The sequence below is a fragment of the Microtus oregoni genome, unplaced genomic scaffold (genome assembly GCF_018167655.1).
Source record: "Microtus oregoni isolate MIOR12 unplaced genomic scaffold, Mior012 000008F_ref0000371, whole genome shotgun sequence".
Taxonomy (NCBI): Eukaryota; Metazoa; Chordata; class Mammalia; order Rodentia; family Cricetidae; genus Microtus; species Microtus oregoni.
In genome coordinates this window covers 2,708,868-2,729,398 of record NW_024543067.1, presented here as the reverse complement: position 1 = coordinate 2,729,398, position 20,531 = coordinate 2,708,868, and the positions used below count along the sequence as shown (strand labels likewise).

The 20,531-nt window shown below is 41.2% G+C and overlaps 1 protein-coding gene across 2 annotated transcripts; it reads right to left on the bottom strand.

Moving 5' to 3' along the window:
- Positions 1–10,662: 10,662 nt before the first annotated feature.
- On the bottom strand, positions 10,663–18,819 carry LOC121451981 (protein NipSnap homolog 3A-like). 2 transcript variants are annotated; one of them, XM_041657824.1, is made up of 6 exons: positions 18,760–18,819; positions 16,524–16,734; positions 14,658–14,816; positions 12,617–12,766; positions 10,828–10,914; positions 10,663–10,739 (listed from the first exon to the last, which is right to left on the bottom strand). In XM_041657824.1, exons 1-6 carry the CDS (start codon positions 18,817–18,819, stop codon positions 10,663–10,665), a joined length of 744 nt encoding a protein of 247 aa, XP_041513758.1. The 2 variants fall into 2 exon arrangements, with proteins under 2 accessions (XP_041513758.1, XP_041513759.1); XM_041657825.1 differs by lacking the exon at positions 12,617–12,766.
- Between the last annotated feature and the right edge of the window lie 1,712 nt (positions 18,820–20,531).

Sequence of the window (20,531 nt, the reverse complement as noted above, 5' to 3'; positions counted from 1 at the left end):
CCAATATCTTGAATAATTTCCCTGATGAAAACAGCCTCTTGACTACCTTACTAATGTACACACATTATTTACTGCTGGTCGTTAGGGATTAGAAACCTTTTTAGTGTAGCAAACATTTGGAAATCTTGTGATCCTCTAAACTCCTAAAGAGTGTTTAGCAAATACATACAGCTCTAAAAAAACTACACTGAGTAAACTTCGTCTAATAGAAAGGTAAGTTATTGAAAACCACACGTGCTTCTTTATAGAGATATTAAATAACAATCTAGGGGGTAAGACAAGCATTTGAAGTCGTCATAACCATAAAAGGGATTTTGACATATTTCGGCAGCTGTAAATATATCTATGACTATTATTGATAAAAACACAAGTCCTGATAATATTGTACTTTATTCCCGTCTTTTATGACCAAAGGGGATAAGGCTGGTTCCAAATGAGATACAGCTTTGACCCATGCCAGTTACCTGAAGCCTAGTGCCGACACTTCCAGATGCCTCTGGCTGTTCTCTTCCTCAAATCTACAGTGAAAATCTTCTCCTCAACCACACCCAGGAATGGTCATGTCCTCATTTCATTTTATAGAGTACTGAGTTGCTGATTCTGTTATGTGTATATTGTGCCCTAGAGTGCACCCCTTGAATTGCTGACTTCTAAGTTATGTGCATATTAATCTTAACTAAATCCTATCAAAATATTTTATGAATTTATTGTTTTCATACCAGTGTGTAAAGCTTTTCTGATCATGTTTTTATTATTTTTCATCTAGTTTGACTTTTGTGAAAATAAATTTTTATGAAAGAGATACCTTGATTAAGAGAGCCATTATGAGGTTAGCAAGAAACCTGGCACTAGAGAAATTCCCAAAAATCCACAAGGATGACCCCAGCTAAGACCCTAAGCCATAGTAGAGAAGGTGCCTGAACTGGCCTTGCCCTGTAATCAGATTGTGACTACCTGAACTCTCATCATAGAACCTTCAACCAGCAACTATTGGAAACAGATGCAGAGATCCACAGCTAAGCACTGGGCCAAGCTCCCACAGTCCAGTAGAAAGGAGGGAGGAACAATAATATGAGCAAAGGGGTCAAGACCACAATGGGGATACCCACAGAAACAGCTGATCTGAGCTAGTGGGAGCTCTCTGACTCTGGACTGACAGCAGGGGAACATGCATAGGACCAAACTAGGCCCTCTGGATGTGGGTGACAGTTGTGTGGCTTGGGCAGTCTGTGGGACCACTGTTAGTGGGACCAGGATTTATCCCTCGTGCACGAACTGGCTTTTTGGAGCCCATTCTCTATGGAGGATTATCTTGCTCAGCCTAGATATAGGGGGAGGGCCTTGGTTCTGTGTGCCGTACCATAACCTGCCTACCACATGACAGTTTGCAGGTCAGCCAAGGGGCTGGAGATTGAAACACACACACACACACACACACACACACACACACACACACACACATCTTAGGATATAGTTCCAAAAAGAGAAACTTCTCTTTTCATCCCTAAAACAAGAATGCCTGTTTTATTGTGTTCCAGGGCAGCTTAAATAGGGCTCTTCTTGACTAATGGCCATGCCCTAGCTCTCAGGATTTTTCAGCTGCAAGCCCACCATAAACTACTCCCCTGCCATCAGGAACTCATGAGGGTCTTGTGTCCAGAGCAGCTGCAAGCACAGGAAGACAAGCTGTTTACTCCGGCAGGCAAGGGGTCACAGAAAATTCAGGATCTGAGCGTCTGCAGTCCCCGACAATCCTGCCTCAAATTTATCACTTTGCCAGACTTTGATGACTCCCCATGGGAAGCCTTCCCCTCTCTAGGAAGTGAATAGGGGGTGAGGTGGGGGGAAGAAAGGGGGAGCTGGAGAAGGGAAGGGAGTAGGAAGTGGAATTGGTATGTAAAATGAGAAAATATTGTTTTTATTTAAAAAAGAAAATACATTTGTACACGTCAAGTAACAAATAGGTAGCAGTGGCAGGGTGGTTGACCTATGATGCCGGCAAACAGAACAATGTCCTTGGTGGTGTTCCTGCTTGGTTTTGTTCAAAGGTTAGACTTGTGCAACTGTGCAGTTGGAAGCAGCTACGTGGATCTTCTGCTAGCCCAGCTGGTAGGAGGCCAGGTACATGCAGGACTCTGGAGCTGGATTCATATTCCTTAGAGAAGTTTCTCTTTTCGGAATTATATTTTAAGGCCACTAGATGGCGACATAGACTAACTTTCCTTTGCTTAGGCATATTCTGTCCATCTCCCCGCCCCCTCCAGTTGGGGATCCAACCCAGGGTTTCTGGAATGTCAGGCAAAAATGTACAATATATTCCCAGCTTCTATTTTTTTCAATTATTTTAAGTTAAACTACAAATATTTAGCGTGGAATCAATCGTATTAGTGTGTGTGTGATTATGGTGTGATGCTGTAATTTTAGTAAAGGCAAATTACTATCGCAATGTTTGAGTTTATTGTATTTAAAAGGAGCGATTTTTTTTTGTAAGAGAAATAAAAGTCAATTTTCATTCAATGTTCCTTAACAAGTTTATGAACTTGTATACTATTTATAAGCTTATATAATTGAGGAGTGTGTAGTAAAGATAAAAATCAATTTTTATTAATAAGTGTCCTGCTTATATCACCAATGTATCTTTTGTGTGTTGAACACTGGAGTGCTGTGTGCAAAGAAACAGACTAAGTCTCTAGCTTTGGACTGCCAACAGGTGTTCATATTTCTGTATCTATTTGCTGGTATCTCTTTTAGGTAGGAGTTAAGACTAGCTTAATATTTATTGATAGTATAAATTTATCATTTCTATTATTTTATTACTAAAGCACATAGAAGTGTACAGTTACTATTACTATGTCTTTTTATATATGTCTATTATATATCCCCCTTTGTCTTTTTTTGGATTTGGATTAGAAGTGCATTTTAGTGGCAGTGACATTTTAAGACCCATCAGCCATACATGCTTCAATTGCCCAAGGCTCTGCATGTTTACTCTTCTACTTGCTTTTTCCTACATGTGGACTTCAGGAGGAATCTTCTAGTTTATATTTTCATTCTTAAATATAGCTTATCTTGTTTTTTCATCTCTTTTAGATTTACTTTACCTTCACTGATTGCTTTTATAGTATCTTTAGACTGAACTTGTTATTTTCAGGATAGTATCGGAAGGGTGGAACATCAGTGTAATGGGCCATCCAGCCAGAGGGGCCTATTGTATCTTTTCCATTCTCAGAAGCTTCAGGATGCTGCCTAGGATTCTCCACACAGTCTGAGTTCAAACTTCTCTGTGTCTTTGATGAAGGTTGAGAGTTTATGGAAAATCAGGACTTTGCAGACTACATTTTGTGGTGAAAACATTCCTAGTAACAGTTTCAGGGCAGTGTTATAGTGCCGCTTCATAATCTGGACTGTTTCCTTCACATATCAAGACACTAGGTGTAAAGAAAAGTAATTACTGGTTTTCATCATTCCGTGGAGTTTTCTGAAGCTCCTCCCACTTCACACAACACAGAAACTGAAAAGCAGGTAGAAGCCATAGCTTTAGGGACTTCAAAATAATTCAAATTTTATACAATTTATTACTGGAAAATTAATCTGTTTGGAATGATACATGTTGGCTAATCCATGTATGTAGTTTTTTTCAACTATAGTCTTTCTATGATGCTGTCTTACTGTTTTTATTACTGTGAAGAAAGACACCATGACCATGGCAACTCTCATAAATAAAACATTTAATTGAGGGGGTTCACTTAGAGCTCCAGAGGTTCAATCCTTTACCATCTTGGCAGGGAGCATAGCAATGTGCAGGCAGACATGGTGCTGGAGTAGTAGCTCAGAAACCTACATCTTGCAGACAACAGGGAGTCAACTGAGACAGTGGGCAGTATCCTGAGCATAGGAAACCTCAAAGCCTGCCCCTACAGTGACACACTTCCTCCAACAAAGCCACACCTCCTAATGGTGCCACTCCTTATGAGAGTATGGAGGCCAATTACATTCAAACTTCCACAGATGCCTTTCCTCCCCTTCTGGTTTTTCAGGACAGGTTTTCGCTGTGTAGCCCTGGCTGCCCCGGAACTCTCTCTGTAGACCAGACTGGCCTCAAACATAAGAAATCCACCTGCCTCTGCCTGAGATTAAACGCCTGAGCAGCCACCTCCAAGCTTTATGGTGACTTCTTAACTAAAAGCTTTATTTATTTGAGGTCACCCTTGTCCCTACTCAGCTACCCTTCTTTATGCTGCTTTTAATTCTCAAGTCACATACCACGTTGTAGTCGGAGGCTGCTTGTTCATTCCCAACCACCCAGACCCAAAATAACCACACAGAAACTATATTAATTAAAACACTGAGACATCTGCACCCATATCTAGGATGCCTAAAAAGGTTTTCCCCTCAATGTTAAGTTTTAACTGTGGCCTGTTTTGCAGGGTAGCTACCCAAAATGCACAGGTTCCTATTGAAACAAAGCCTTGATTTCCCCTATGCTCTTTAAGAGAGGGATTATTTGTCAATACCTGGGGTAATAAGACAAGCTGAGCAATCCTGTTCCCTTGTGGAATCACTAGCATTTCCCACTCCAACGTAGTGAGAATTTCCCCTTTATAGTCTGCAACTATTACCTCCGGAAAAATGCAGATCCCCCTAAGAAGTGTACTGTTAAGGCCAAAAACGAGTCCCATGATTCCCTCAGGCAACGGCCCATAGACTCCTGTAGGCAAGGCTTGCACCCCCATTTGTGGTATTAAGACGGTTTGGGCGGTGGCACAGAGGTCCAATCCTGCACTCCCTGGTGTTCCTCGGGCGAGGTCCGCAACAGAAAGGAATTGCTTTGGGGAACAACTTGAATCTGACCGCTGCCTGGGGTAGGCTTCATGGTTGGGGCTTCGGAGTGAGGCCCCAATCCAGTTTTCCTGTGGCAAAGGTCTCCCCTCGATGTCTGTCTTGTATCTACAATCATTTCCCCAATTGTAACCCTTTTTTGCATCTTGGACGCAGCCCTGGGCCAGTGGCCCCTCCTTAATTGTTATGGGGACAATCCTTGTGGAAGTTTCCAGGCTGACCACACCCAAGACAGTTCCTGCTTCCCCCTCCATCTGACTGGCCCTGGCTTTTCCGGAGAGCAGCCGCCATAACCTGTTCAGGGTGATATGCCACATCAATGTCTCTGCAAATGCGAATATAATCATTTAAGGTTTTATTCTTGTGAGGCCATATAGCCTCCTTGCAATATTTATTTGCAAACACCAATTGTCTTATGATAAGCATTGCTTGATCTGCGTCTCCAAAAAGTTTACCAACTAGTTGTAATAGCCAGGAAGCGAAGTTCTGGAAGGGCTCAGAGGGTCCTAGCAACACCTTGGATAACTGATCTCCCACTGCCTTATTAGATAACACCTTTCAGGCTTGGACAATAGCAGCTGCAATTTGTGCATACTTCTTTTATCCATTATCCACTCATCCTACAGGAGGTTAATGCTGTTCCCACCAATTTTTCCTACTATATGACTTTACCATTTGTCTCAATTTATTAAGTTGAAGTGTCTCTATTTAAATTCTGTTTCTCTGATTTCTTGTGAATTGACCATTTTCAGGATTTTATAAGCTGTTTTATTTTTATGTTTTAAGGTCACATTTGTTCAGTTTTCAGTCATTCTTTGTTTGTTTGTTTTTTTTTTTTCTTACTGATTTGAAGACTTACTGGAGATGCCAGAAGGAGAAACACGGTGAAGACAGAAATACTTAAGATAACAATGACCTTCAGTGTTGGCTTCTTGTATAATCCCCGAGAGACAAGCCAGTGGGTCAGAAGGGCAGAGGGTCATGTTGGGTGGGGAAACTCACACAGCCATAGCTTGTGTGGTCTATGATACAGGGTTATTACAAGAATAAAAATAAGTGTTTAGAATGCGGACTGACACTGAATCGTGCTTTCTCTTCAAACTTTCACAAGATAAGAGACGTTATGCCAGATACACTTGACATATGAATGTACTGGGAAATTGATTTCTTTTTCCTAAGTTGAAGTTTAACTCAACTTAAGCCAAGATAGTCAGAGAGATTAGGAAACACTTGTCCAGCAGAACAGACTCAACCATTTTATTACTGCCCTCAAGTCAGGTTTTGCTTGATAACTCACCTGAATAGAAGGGAGAATATTATTTTGTCCTCTAAAATTCAGAAAGTTAACGTCTACAGAGAGTCGTCTTCAAAGAATCTGTGAGGAATCTCAAGAACATGGTTTTAGAGCATGCATTTCTGGCTTTGAATTCTGGTTTTGAATCTTAGTAGTTGTGTGACTTTATAAGTTACAAGTTACTTTGCCTCTCTGGTTTTCAGCTTGATTGTTGATTGGTGAAGATGATACTGTCACTTAAGGAGATCGTGATAGTAAAATGAGACAATTTCATGACCTTATTTCCCTACAGAATGACAACTATGTATTAATGATGACATTCTAAGAAATGCATTAAAATTTTTATACTTGCATGATCATAGAATGTACTTACAAACTAAAATCACTATTTCATTAGACCATGTAGTTTATTGGATTCCCATATTCTCTGCAGTCCACAGCTAACCAAAACACTATATGGCATGTGACTGTGTCCACTTGATAAGTTTCTACACTGGTATTATAGAATAATAGAACTATAGGCATCAATTAAACATCCCTGCCTTTGAGGGACACATTCGTCAGCAGCATATGGAAAGGCTTTGTGTTTACTTGTAAAATATGTAGGCATCATTATTTTGAGAGGCGGTAGAGTTTGAGGAGTTTCAAATAGGATTTAGATAATCATGCTTTCTGAACTGTTCATGGGAGACAGTGGTTGCTGTAGTCTTTGCTTGTAGCCATTGCTGGGGGGGTGGTCCCCAGGAGCGTAGACTCTGAACATATTCTCAGTATTACAAATAAAGAAGCCAAGGCTAAAGCAGTAAGTGATGTCACATGGATACACTAGTGGTCAGAACCAGGATTCAGATCTTTTGACTTCTGGCCCAGGCTTTGTTCTCTCAGCCTTGCTCTTTGCCAGTGGTTCTCAATCTTCCTAATGCTGGGACTCTTTAATACAGTTCCTCATGTTGTGATAATTACCAACCATAAAATTATTTGCGTTGCTACTTCATAACTGTATGTTGATACTGTTGTGAATCTTAATGTAAATATCTGATATGCAGAGTGTCTGATATGTGACCCCTGTGGAAGGGTCACTTGGCTTCCAAAGGGGTAGCGACCCACAGGTGGAGAACCACTGCTCTATCCTAAGCCGGATTCATGGCCTGGTGTGGTCTTTCTTAGTGGGCAAGGCAGTGCATGTCAGGACCGAGCATCCTGAGGCACTCTGACATGGGGTCACTGTCTGCTCTCTGAAGTCCTTGGATTAGCATCTCTGCACTGCATCTGTCAGCATCGTTGTCCTTTGAGTCACTTCCGTTTGAAAAAGCTAATGCAGTAACCGGAAGAGAATCTGAAGGAGCAAACAGAGGACCTAACATCCTCAGGGGAAAAAAAAAGTCTTTACAAATGCTATTTCTTTAGAAAATTAAGATTTAGGGGCTGGAGAAATGCCTCAGTGGTTAAGAGCACATACTGTTCTTACAGGGGACCTAGTTTCAGTTCCCAGTATCCACAATCAGGTTGCTCACAATCACCTGTACCTCCACCTCTCAGAGACCCAGCACCCTCTTTCTGCCTCCACTGGCACTTCACACAAACACACACACACCCCACACACACACAAATAAAACATGTAGGTTTGCTCTTCAACACAGAAATTTTCAGCACAATGAGCAAACTCCTTGCTGGAGCTATGTGAGCTGGCTCCTACCGTTCTTTCTTCACTTCGCTTTTCCTCTTCGCTCACTATGTTCTTGCCTGTTGCCTTCCTGATGGTTGTTGAGCACTGAAACTCATTTCTTCTGAGAACTTCAGTCTGTACTCATTCTGGCACCTTTACTTGTAGTATCCAAGTCTTGCTGGCTTGCTGGTTCTCATTGTTTAGACTTTGGGGAGATAATCATCTCAGAGCTACGACCTCTAGCTAAACTGGGCTCTCGTCACCATGCTCACTGCCCTCTCATTGTGCTGTATTTTTAGCCAACTTTATGCTATTTAACTTGCATGTCTTAGATAATTCTCCAGGAATACTGACTACATGAAAGCAGGTACGTTGTCCTGTTAACCATGCCTTTTGAGATGTAGTGTCTGCACATAGATCAACGAATAGTTTTTGTATGTCAGAGGCTGGTTTCGATTAGATGGAAGCGAGTTTAATCTTCAGAGACTTAACTGCTCTTGTTTTTCGAGGCAGGGTTTCCTTGTGTAGCCTTGGTTGTCTTGAAACTCGCTCCGTAGGCTGGCCTCAAACTCACAGAGATTCACCCGGCTCTACCTCTATGGTGTTGGGGCTGTTGCTCAACAGTTAGGGAGCTGTCTTAGTTAGGGTGACTATCACTGTGATGAAACACCATGACCAAAAGCAATGAGGGGAGGACAGGGTTTTATTTGGCTTGTGCTTCACATCATAGCCCATCACGTAAGGAAATCAGGACAAGAACTCAAATGGGATAAGAACCTGGAGACAGGAGCTGATGCAGAGACGATGGACGGGGGCTGTTTATTGGCTTGACCCCCAAGGGTTGCTCAGTTTGCTTTCTTATAGAACCAAGAAGCTCCAGCCCAGGGGTGGCACCACCCACAATGAACTGGGTCCTCCCACATGAGTCACTAATTGAGAAAATGCCCCACAGGCTCACTTACGGTCAGATCTTATGAAAGTATTTTCTCAATTGACATTCCCTCCTCTCAACTGTGGGTTGTGCCAAGTTGTCATAAAACTAGCCACCACAGAAGTGGGGATGGGAGTATAGGCACTTGAGGACATCATTAGCCACACAGTGAGTTCTAGATTAGCCTAGGCCGTGCAATGAGATCCCTTTTCAAAACAAACAAACATACATATAAACCTGAAGACCAAAACAAAGATAAACAAATGAGACTGTGTTCATCTTTTCCAGATGATCCTGTGCTCCTTATGCATCCTGAAAGTCCAGGCCTTCCTAGATGATGCTACTGTGTCCTTTTTATTTGCAGACACAAGACCTGAATGATTAGAGAAGAGAAGCGTACCACAACCTTAGTTCCCCAGACCATCATGGACCTCTTCCAAATGAAGACGGGGGTACATAGAACCCTGCAGATACTTGATAGTACAACAGAAACAAAACCAAGTAAGATACTGCCTGTCCTCTCTGTCCAGTGGGGTGGACTGCTATGTCTAAAAGTGAGACCTATGCCAGTCCTTTCCAAATGGTGAGGGATAAACACATTTGTAGTTGGGATGAAATGATTCTACACTCTTCATGGAACAGGGAAGACCTGGCTGTGACAAAATGCCTGGGAACAATTAGAAGAAGAAAAGTTTATTTGGCTTTATGTGTTTAGGGGCTTTAGGGTATGGTTGTTTAACATGGTTGTTTGGACTGCTTTGAGGTAGTACATTACGGGGGAAGAAAGCTGCTCACCTTGTGGCAACCAGGAAACAGAGACAGTGAAGGGCCCCAATATACCTTTCAAGGGCTCACGATCAGAGATGTACTTTCTTCCTTCTAGGTCCTACCTCTTAAGCTTTTTACCACCTCCCAATACACTACTACTTGTTGAGCAAGGCTTCCACTGATGAGACTGCCGGAGGTGTGCTATTCTAGATCCAAACTGTGACAAGTCCTATGATGTTTCCTTAATGTAGGCGTATTTACAATATGGACCAAAAAGTATCCTTTTCTTTGCATTACATCAATTTTAAAGAGGATGATGAAAATATAAAACCTAGTAAAAAGTATCAGAATATAGAGGTAAATTTTTTATTAGGGCGAATGTTTCCACATCTATAATGACTTTTTAAGATACCTCAAGCACCTTTGTTAAATAAGATAAAAATGAAATGTTAGTTAAATTAATTATAAATAACATTTCAGCATATAAACTAGGGTCATCAAGACTTTCAGTATGCTGATCTAGTATTTTGTAAGCGAGTGACTGACAATACAGACAACAGATGATGATGCAGTTTTTCGTGTGAAAGAAATTTAGTATTTACATGAATCCCATTGTGTATTATAAAATAAGCTGCCGAAGCAAAACGTCTCGGACAATAAGACAAGATTTAAAAGTTTCACATATTTATTAATAATTTAAAAATTTGGTCACAAGCTTGGAAATGTGATCTCATTTGAACCAGGGTTGTTACAGAAGAGCTATTCTGAAAGAAATGAAGAACAAAGATCTTGATATAGTTAGTGACCAAGTGTTTTTGGTAGGAAGCAGCTGATGGAGTAAATATTAGTAAAATTAATAATAAGGCATTTCAGCTTATAAACCAAAGAGTCTACAAGGATTTTACTGGGACTAAATAACATTATTTTTAAATTAATTAATTTTAGTGTATGATAGGTAATGAAGTGGCATGGGGAAAATGAATTCTATTTCCCATATAGAGATGGGTTTTGTAAAAGGGACCTACATGGCCTTAAAAAATACGAAGGACATAGTAACAACTTACCTCTTCATTGAAATAAAAAGTAGAAATAATTCTCTTGAGAGGTTTGAAGCAGCGTCTGCTGACATATCTCACAGCAGTTAAGGAAACCGTTGGTAGAAAACTATCTCAGTGGTGAAAATGACTCAGGGATTAGGAACATATTTTGCTGAATATCTAAGTAGTTGACACTTTCCCGAACTGGAAAGACATTGCATATGACATTAAAAGCTGACTTGTGAGAACTTCTTCTTCTAAAAAACAATTCCTGCCCAATAAACCAGCTCACCAGTAGACACGACCCTGGGATCCTCATGAGCCCGATGTCGCCCCGCTGCGCGGCTGTCTGCGTTCTGGCTCCACCACAGAGCGTGCACTGCGGGAGGAAATCAGAAAGACATTCACACACAAATACAGAGAAATTCAGTAACAAAGTCCAGTTACTAGAGGTTAAAAGAGCGACACTAAATAGTTCAGTGATAAGATTTCAGAGCAGCCAGAGACTTTGGAAAGAAAATTATAGATTAACTAATCAGACTGGTTTTACAGATGAAGAAATGAAGCAGGTTTGAAAAGGAAGGAAAGTAAGACAGCTAAAGGAACGCAAGACCCAGACTGTATGACTTGGTAGTATACTTTATTTTAGCATCTCACGTTGGGAGCTGAACTTGGTAACGGATGTGGAAGGGTCAGCCAGGTGGCACTGGTTTTGCAGGCACGCAGGAATCATGGAGAGCAACTGGAAACTGGCCCTGTGTATCAGGACTGGAGTACCCCCCAGAAGAGAGTCCAGGGAAGACCACTGGTGAGGATGCAGCCTCAGCATATTGGGGATGCCAGGATAGTGGGGTGACTGCCGAGGACAGCGGCAGCTGTGGAGGAGGGGTGTGCATAGTGGGGTGACCAGAACAGCGGCAGCTGTGGAGGAGGGTGTGCACAGTGGCAGGCTGAGCCCAGGAGGTAAGCTGTGTGTTCTGAGGTTGGCAACACTAGCCAAGTGAAGCAGCCAAGGCCCTCTGAAGCCCAGACAATCGATCTGTGAGTAGGTCCCAGATGTCAGGCAGTGAACTTTTTGATACTACTGAATTTGGGGTTTGCTTTGAATTTGATTCTGTGCTCTGGTTCTTCCATTTTAGAATAAGATTTTACGAGAGCCTCCAGTCAAAAGACTTTGCTCTTTTAAAGAGATGAAACTTATAAAGGTGGCATGACTTTCAAAGTTATACTATGCTTTATGCTGTGCTAATAATATTAACAGGACATCTGGGGACAAACATGGAAGGAAAGTTTATGGTTTAGTCATGACGTGTTTATATGTCAAGTTGACAGTGGTTCAACTGTGTTGGTTTTTTGTTCCCTTGACACAAAGCTTCTCAGATGCATCTGAGGAGAGAGAGCCTCAGCTGAGAAAATGTGCTCCGTAGGATAGATGGGGACAAGCCTGTGCAGCCCTTTTCTTAATTAATGACTGGTGTTGAAAAGGTCAGCCTACTGGGGGTGGTGTCACTCCTGGCCTGGGTCATATAAAAAAAGCAGACTCAGCCAATCTTGGGGAGCAAGCCAGTACACAGCATTCTTCCCAGGCTTCTGCTTCAGCTCCTGCCTCCAGGTTCCCGCCTTGAGTTCCTGCCCTGACTTTTCTGCATGGTGGACTATAAACTGAAATAAACTCTTACTTCTTCAAGTTGCTTTCGATCACAGGAATAGCCTAATTAGGACAGGGGCTATAGTTCGGTGGTAGAACACTTGTCTAGCATGCATAAGGTCCTAGCTTCAATCCCTAGTACTGATAATAATATATTTAAAGGAATAAAAAGATTATACAAGAAATACACTATTTCCTGAAGTTATTATGGTTGTTAAAATTTGTCTTATGTATCAGAAAACAGAAGTTTAGCATTTCAAAATAGTTTTGATAGGTGGTAAGTTCTAAATAGGAAAGAGACAACTTATCAACTCTTTAAAATGATAAAAGTACAAGAACTTGTCAATAACATACGAACTTTTACTAAAGAATGCTAGCAGATAAATAGGTCATCAATATACATAGAAATTTGAAAAGAAATGGACATCTGTACCTCTGTTGAGTGTTCCATATTCTGAATGAAACACGCCAATTAGTTTAGAATAGCCTCGATTGACATGGGCATTTACTGCTCTTTCAAATGCCTCACCCCATAGAGCTGGGCCACCAGGTTTCATAAGAAAAGAAGAGAGTTCATAGACTCCTAGAATATGGAAACAATAATTTAAATAATGAGTCATAGAATGTCTATTCATATTCATATTCACTTGGTTTCATGAGAAGCTTGATCTACAAGTACATATTCATTTATACAGATGCAGTAATGATATCTGCATTATTTTCCCTTAATTGTATGTTTAGAAATCCCTTGTCCACATGTAAACTTATTTATGCTATTAAACTTAATTCCACAGGTGACAAAAAGTAGGGGCCAGTGAGGGCTGGAGAGATGGTTCTGTAGTGAAGATATGTACTGTTCTCATAGAGGACCAGGGCTCAGTTCCCAGCACTCATATCAGGAAGCTCACAACTGCCTTTAGCTAATGACTAGCTCCAGTGTATCTTACACTTTGGTTTCCACAGCAGGTATCTGCACTCGCTGCACACACACACACACACACACACACACACACACACACACAGAGCGAGAGCGAGGGAGAGAGAGAGTTAAAAATAGGTTTAAGAAAAGAACTAGGCAGGGCGGTGGTGGTGGTGCATGCCTTTAATCCCAGCATTCAGGAGACAGAGGCAGGCCGATCTCCGAGTTCGAAGAGCGAGTTCCAGGACAGCTAGAGCTGTTACTCAGAGAAACCCTGTCTCTAAAAACCAGAACAAGAATTAGAAACTATGTCTATATTATTGTCTGAAATATTTAAAAACTTGTTACTAAAGTAGATATTGAGAAATTAGTGGAGAAGATATTTTGGTGGCCTGAGGGTATACCTTTAGGAAAGAACTTAAATAATTTTTCATGGATTTGGAGAGGTGGCTCAGTGACAGAACACTTGCCATCATTGTATAAAATCCTTGGCTAAAAGCAAAATAAAATATAATTTTTCTGCAGTGCCTCTGTTTTTTAACTCTTCCACTTCCACCATTTTTTCTTTGTGTTCTTTGGCACTGTATGTTTTCATAGCTAATAGGAAGAGAAACCTAACAGTGCAACAGAATGATGTTTCTTTTTCCATATTCCAGCAAAACAAACCACGGTAAAGATATAATTTTATAGTTCTTTAATATTTTGGCTACATATTTGAAATGCATTTTATCTCTACACCGAAGTATAGATCAGCAGAGGCAAAGAACTAGGTTGCAAGTAGTCTAATGAGAGAGGACAACTATTTTATTGAGATAGTGCTGAGAGCTGATAAGAGGCCCACGTGGGCACCATTCAACTCGGGCTTTCCAGGTCTCCTTGTAGTGTCATCTAAAACATACTACAAAGTTGAGAACAACAACAACAAAAGTTCTAATTAGTTTATGCTGTTCTAATCTGACTTCTGGGTTCAATTAGACTGAGGTCATAGTTTCTTTAAATACACAAGAAGTAAAATCAGCAAGAAGACAGAAAATTATTTTCAAACTGAAAGAAAGAGGAAGACAAAAATCATTAATCACTTAATCACTTGCCCCAAATGGTCCGTTTTGTAAAAAAATAAAAGATAGTGAATTAAAATTGGGTGTAATTTATAAATATATTTAATATAGTAAACATAGCTATATTTATGTAGATATATAAAATATATAGTTATATTTAAATATGAACATTTTTTAAAACAACGATAGAATATGATATATGAACTCTTACCACCCCGCCAATGGTCTCTTGCTCTCGATATGCAGTTTTCAACTACTACTGCCCATGTGATATTTTCTGTAACATAGCTGAGGTCTTCAAACCCAGAAACCTTCAAGCGGGAATGCTTCCCCACTACTCCTTGCTCTTTAAGGATAAGCGAAGAGCTGCACTTTGGTTTGACTCAACGATCACTTATGCCCTCTATAAAAGGGAGTCTCCCTGCTCTCAAAGTACATCAGAATGGACCATCTGTACCATTGCAGCCATGGAAATGCAGAGGCTAAGACAGACGCACCTTCCTCGGGAGGCGATCCTATTTTGCACCATGGTACCAGATAGGTAATTTCACTCTCCTGTTTATCAATGGAAGCCAAATTTGGAATGAGGAATCGTTCTTGCCACTCTGTATCATTGGCCAAGGCTTTGCCAACTGCCGCTCGATGAGCAAAATTATCTGGTAGGAAAGAATGGAGAAACGTCTTTCAAGGTTGCTTTCAAACCATCTGTGCTTCTTTGGCTTACATCTGGAGCACACGAGAACATCGTGCTGTGGCTTGGGGAACAGCAATGTGAAGAAATGTCATATCAAGTGGCTCCTGGTCTTCAGGGCAAAGGAAGTGGAAACCACTATTATGATCTCATCGAGTGGGCCTCACAGGTTCTCCCTCCTCAAAGGTAGCTGCCGTATGTCACCGTATGTTCCTCTGCTTTCTTTCTCAGTCTGTGACAGGGGAAAATGATGTAGCATCAACCTCCAGGTTTGTGCTGAGGATTAGCTGAATAAAGAGGGCTTACGCTAGTGTTCGACACTTACATGTGGACTGTTCTTACTATCCAATGGAGGTATTCAACTGACAGTTTCAGCTGAGATAAATTTTGCTTCAGTATTGATGGTAATCACTTACATGTGACTGTTCTTTCAATTGAGGTGTTCAACTGACAGTGTCAGCTAAGACAAATTTGGCTTCAGTATTGATGGTAATCAGTCAAGCTATATCTCAAATACATTTTAACACTGAACAAAATTTGAATGTACTTGGCATCATTTCCTTTGCATAAGTAACTTCCAAAGAAAGCATGCTGGTTCTCATACTATTGTTTCTCCCCAGCACTGCCGACTCTGCCTTCCCAGACTGACACAGATAGACATGTTTAACAATGTGTGGGCCTACTATATATTTATTGTAAAGACCTCATGAGACTAAGGTAAATTGTTTACATAGTTTATGCTAGGGATAAACTATGTAAACTATGCCTAAAGTGCGGTCAATTAGGACTTCATTACTTTCCCCAATGGGCCATGACTTAACATCCACCACGTGTGAAGCAAACGTTGCACTAAGGGTGTTTGCTGTCCTTCAAAACCAAAGAAACAAAAAGTATACCCGAGTCACCCACAGAATCTTCAGTAGGGAATTAACTGAACACTGATGAGCAAGGACCAACTGCAATTAATTAGTAAGAGTTTGCTGAACATGGTCAAAGTCTGGTGTAAGCTAATTTAAGATTAGACTTCGAAAAGGCTACCAAGCATTCTGAATAATTTTGTAATGATCTCCTTTTTCAAGGCAGTGCAGTTTCAGTATGAGAACTTGTACGTAGCAATGTGTTTCCCTTAACTTCTTAAAGTAACATGGCAGCGAATTCATTGAAACTCTGGGATGTTGAAGTGAACTGGAAATGGTTTATAAATGCAACGGAAACAATAAGCTCAGGGTTGAGGAAGGTCAAAAGTTGACTGCCATTCCCTCTCAACCTCCATTTACCCAATCCTGAATATGTGAACTGCCCCCACTGAGACACTGATTTACAGGTCTAGCACCAGATACCTCTTTCATTTTGTGACCTTATCTTGGACTTGTGTAAGCAGTTTTCAACTTTGCATCAGAACATTTGTTCCAGTAAGATGCTATAATTTTTTTGAGAATTGTAGTCTAAAACTTAATGAATTGATAGATAAGAACTCTTAATTTCTCAGTTATGTTAGACTTGGAGTTATTAAATGTGTAGAGTGGTCACTGAATTTACTTTTTGGTTCTGCATTGTTTTAAAAGAAGTTCTCCTTAGTCTGTGTCTAGATGAATGTATACCCATCTAAGACTCCTGTAGCATCTACCCAAATAAAAATCTATATGGAGCATTTGAACGCAGCGACTCATACCATACTTCCAAATATGGAATACTCGGTCTATTCTGCCTCCAAATTCTACCCTCCAATAGCCAACCAATTCAGAGTGAGCAGTCCGAAGATGAACATTTTGCTTAAAATTGTGCATGAACTCTTTCATCTTCGAGGGTTTAAGGTAATAAGTACAAAACTCATAGAATGTTCCTTCGGTTTGTCTTGGGCCAGTAGCAAAAGATGAGCACACCTGAAAAAAGATAAAACAAGTCTCAGTACTTCGGGGAGGGCAGAGATTGTTTTACCTCACACCCAAACCTGGGTCTGGTGACAGAGGACACAGTAGCCGGTTCACAAGCCCTGCTGTATTTCTCTCGTCAGCGCTCCACAGATGCAGGTTAGTAGGTTTTAAAGATCACTATGGTTAAACATGTATTCTCCTCGAGCCACCTCCCCAAACTATGGCATTGCTGTCTTAGAGCAGCTTCTGTGCCGGAGAGGGAGAGCTACAGTTAGGATCCATGTGCGTTCTGTTTTCCCGTACGTTCTCTTCATCTACAGTGTGGATGACGACAGTGCTGTATCGGAGAGAACTCTGGAGACTGGATGTCTTTGGGTATACACAATGAACGTGTTTACTAAGAGAAAAGTTCTTTAAAAAAGGAGAATTGCCATTCAGGTCGAAGAATCCTTCCTCATCCAGCAGAAACAGAACTGGAATGCAGTCAATGCATTAGCGTGCTAGCACTCTCCAACTGCATGACAAACTTTGGCAATAGACCTGTGGTCCTAAACCTCCCTAATGCTGCAACTTTTAATACAGTTTTTCATGTTGGGAACCTAACCATAAAATTATTTCATTGTCACTTCATATCTGTATTTCTGCTACTATTATGAATTATACTATAAATATCTGATATGCAGGATATCTGATAGGCAACCCCAAAGGAGTTTTGCCACAGGTTGAAAACCAGTGTAATAGATCACAATGGCCTGAATCACTATTCATTTCTAACAAGAAATACAGAGCAAAGATGGCTTTAATGCATTTAGTTGTACGCACGTGGTAGGAAAGCCTCTTGGGTATTTTTAGAAATAATCATATTTCTAAGTTTCTAGTTGTTGTTATGAAAGCACTTTTCCCTGGGAAAGACTCCGTCAGAGTCAGCTTGTGTATGTCTGTACATATGCGCCTGTATATGAATGCACACACTGTATGACCCTGAACTGTAAAAAGCCTACGTATTTTCAAGTTGGGGTACTATGCACCCATTTCATGAAGCCAATAGTACAGGAAAATCTGCTAAAGCAGATCAGATGAATATAAAAGTATGGAAAATATGACTGCATACATGGAAAGTTTAGGATGGATAGAAAAAGTAGTCTTTTTTCTCTTGATAACTTTTTGATTACAAAACACTTTATCGTATATAAAGCTTAATAAAATCTTCTCCCTTTAGTTCATTCCACAGATACCTACTCTGAACTGTATTCTTACTGCACAAATCAGTAAATTTTCTACAAAAATCTGCAGCTTGTCTCTGCATTTGATGGGCTTTGTGTGTGTGTGTGTGTGTGTGTGGTTTAACCAAAATCTACAAATGGGATTATTAGATCTGCTTACTGTCTATAGTTTAAAAATAAATAAAACATCAGAAAGCGAGCCAAAGACATTCACAACAAAATTTTACAGGTTGATTCAAAGAGGGCGTGTGCATTAGGAGAATGAAATATTTGTGGAAGGCACAAAGTTTTGTTATTATTTCCAGGACATAATACACTGGAGGGAGCCTACAGAGAGGAGTGACTGGATAGAAACGATTTTCAAGATTTCTGCGGCTGAGCTTCATCGTGTCCAACTTAGACTTGTTCTCGCCAGCACTGACTCATTAAAGACAATGTTGGCTAAAAAAACAAAAATAGAAACTTAGTTCAGCGAAGCCCTCTAAGGAAATAATTGGTGGCTTTGCGTGGGCAACGCTGGGTGAGCAGTCACTAGTCTCTTCTTCGAGGTTTACCTGGCTCTAGACTAACTTAACTCCTTCTCATTGGGTTAAGTCAAAGTCTCCGCCGGAAAGAACTGGATTCATCCCCAGGATAAGCCGGTGCTCAACAGGGCTGGATGGTGGATCTCTTAGGCGCACATCTCACCCCATCTTAGTCGAGTTTCCGGATGCTCCAGTCCCGCCCTAATGGCTAGGCGCTGCAGACTCCGGAGTAGCAGCCCTGGCATCTCCACAGCTCCGCCCACCTCCCTGCAGGCTCCGTCCCCTACCTGTGGCGCCAGTGCCCGCGGGGCCAGCACCTTCCTCAGGCAGCTTCGGAACGCGAGCATGTCGCGTCCTTGAGTTCACCAGAAAGACCGCTGTCGGGTGCTGGGACTCGGTTATTTCCGCGCTGGGCTGGGTGGTGCTCGAGGGCGCGGCTCTGCCCCTCTCCGTCGGCCGCCGAGGGCCAGCCTTTTCGGCCTGCGTTGTCAGCTTCTACCCTTTGCTAGGCTTTTGTTCTGCAAAATTCGGGTCCTGACGTCTGAGGTGATGTTGCAATTAGCAGAACCCTGAGCTCCTAGCCATTCTACACCATAGGCCACTGCTGTAAGCCCCCTAGGGTACTAACTTCAAAATGTAGGTCTCAGTGTGGATGTACATGGGTGCTCTAAAATCTCGGGGTAGGGTGACCTAGGGCAAGGACCAGGAACCTTCTTCACCTTTACTTCAGAATACTCAGCATCCCCGTTGACCCAAACAACGGGGCCTGGGAGGCTCTGAGTAAAAGTTGATTGTCCTGGTGCCCAGAACAGTGGGGCCACAGGCCTGAAATGAGCTCTTCACAGTCATATGCGGAGGGACCAAAAGGAAATTGCTCTGGGTACTTAAAACAGCGGACATTTTTGGTACTCCCTGTTTGGCTGTTGGTGCCCAGGTTAACGTCATCTAACACACTGTTCCCTCACTCTCCCCTCACGGTTATGTCTTTGTTAGGTATACTCCGCTGTTTCACAGTTTTCCGTTTACAGATAATGTTCATTTACTAGAAGGATGAGAATTTAGATCACCTCAGAGCACGTGCCTTCTGGCGTTTACAGCATTTAAAATAATTACTTCATTAGTCTACATTATAATTTATGACTCTGACGCTTCTTGCTAATAATTGCTGCATTCATTTAAGTGACATTTCTTATATCATGAGAGACAGGGAAGAATTAGAGGCTTATCAAGTATGGTTTTATTGGGGAGTGTTGTGGAAGAGGTTTTGCTTAGATGAGGGAGGTTTTTAAAAATTAGACATTCTGGAAGAATTTAGCCTTTTTTTTTTCTGGAGACGTTATTTCCTAAACCAGCAAATGTGGATGAATTATCTTTTGCGTAAAGACAGCATCTACTTGGTTAAAATCTGACACTGTTTTTTCAGCCCCGAGTTAACAGTCCATTTACTTATTCAGTTAATGCATGTTGCATTTCTTTTATGCTGCAGGCACTTTTCTAGAAACTATAAAAGTGGGGAAAAGATAGTTCTTTCCACAGTGGCCTTTACAGTTTGTACAATTCATGACTAAAGAGAAAATACAGTCAGCGCCATGTAACTGAGGCCAGCATCAGTGGATTTAACCAGAGAAAGAAGAATGTTGGGGATAAATGAACTGTTCTGGATATGTATAGACGTTTTTGTCCTGCATTACCAACACAATAAAGTGTAACAAGTATTTACATAGCCTGAGATACCTAGAGATGATTTAAAGATACAGGAAGCTGAGTGTATGTTATACGCAAATGCTATAGAAGGGACTTGAGCATATATGGATTTTGATATCTTTTTCACTGGGCCCTGGATCCAAGGTGTGCTGTTCATGAGAGAATTAGAATTAGTGTATGAACACAAAGAATTAAAAGTGCTGGAGGAAGATAGCAGAGATTGTGTGTGTGTGTGTGTGTGTGTGTGTGTGTGCGTTTGTATCCATTTGGCCTTGAAAAAAAGTCAGTATTAGAAAACTTAGCTTACTGTGGTCACAGGACAGTCTTGTGTCAGTACAGTAATGAAAATGATCTG

Excerpts from the sequence above, each read along its gene's own strand:
- LOC121451981 (XM_041657824.1), bottom strand. The coding sequence starts at position 18,819 with ATGCTCGCGTTCCGAAGCTGCCTGAGGAAGGTGCTGGCCCCGCGGGCA. Across the intron at positions 16,735-18,759 it reads CGCGGGCACTGGCGCCACAG|GTGTGCTCATCTTTTGCTAC; the intron begins GTAGGGGACGGA and ends ATCTTTTTTCAG. Across the intron at positions 10,740-10,827 it reads TCCCAGGGTCGTGTCTACTG|TTCGGGAAAGTGTCAACTAC; the intron begins GTGAGCTGGTTT and ends ATGTCTTTCCAG.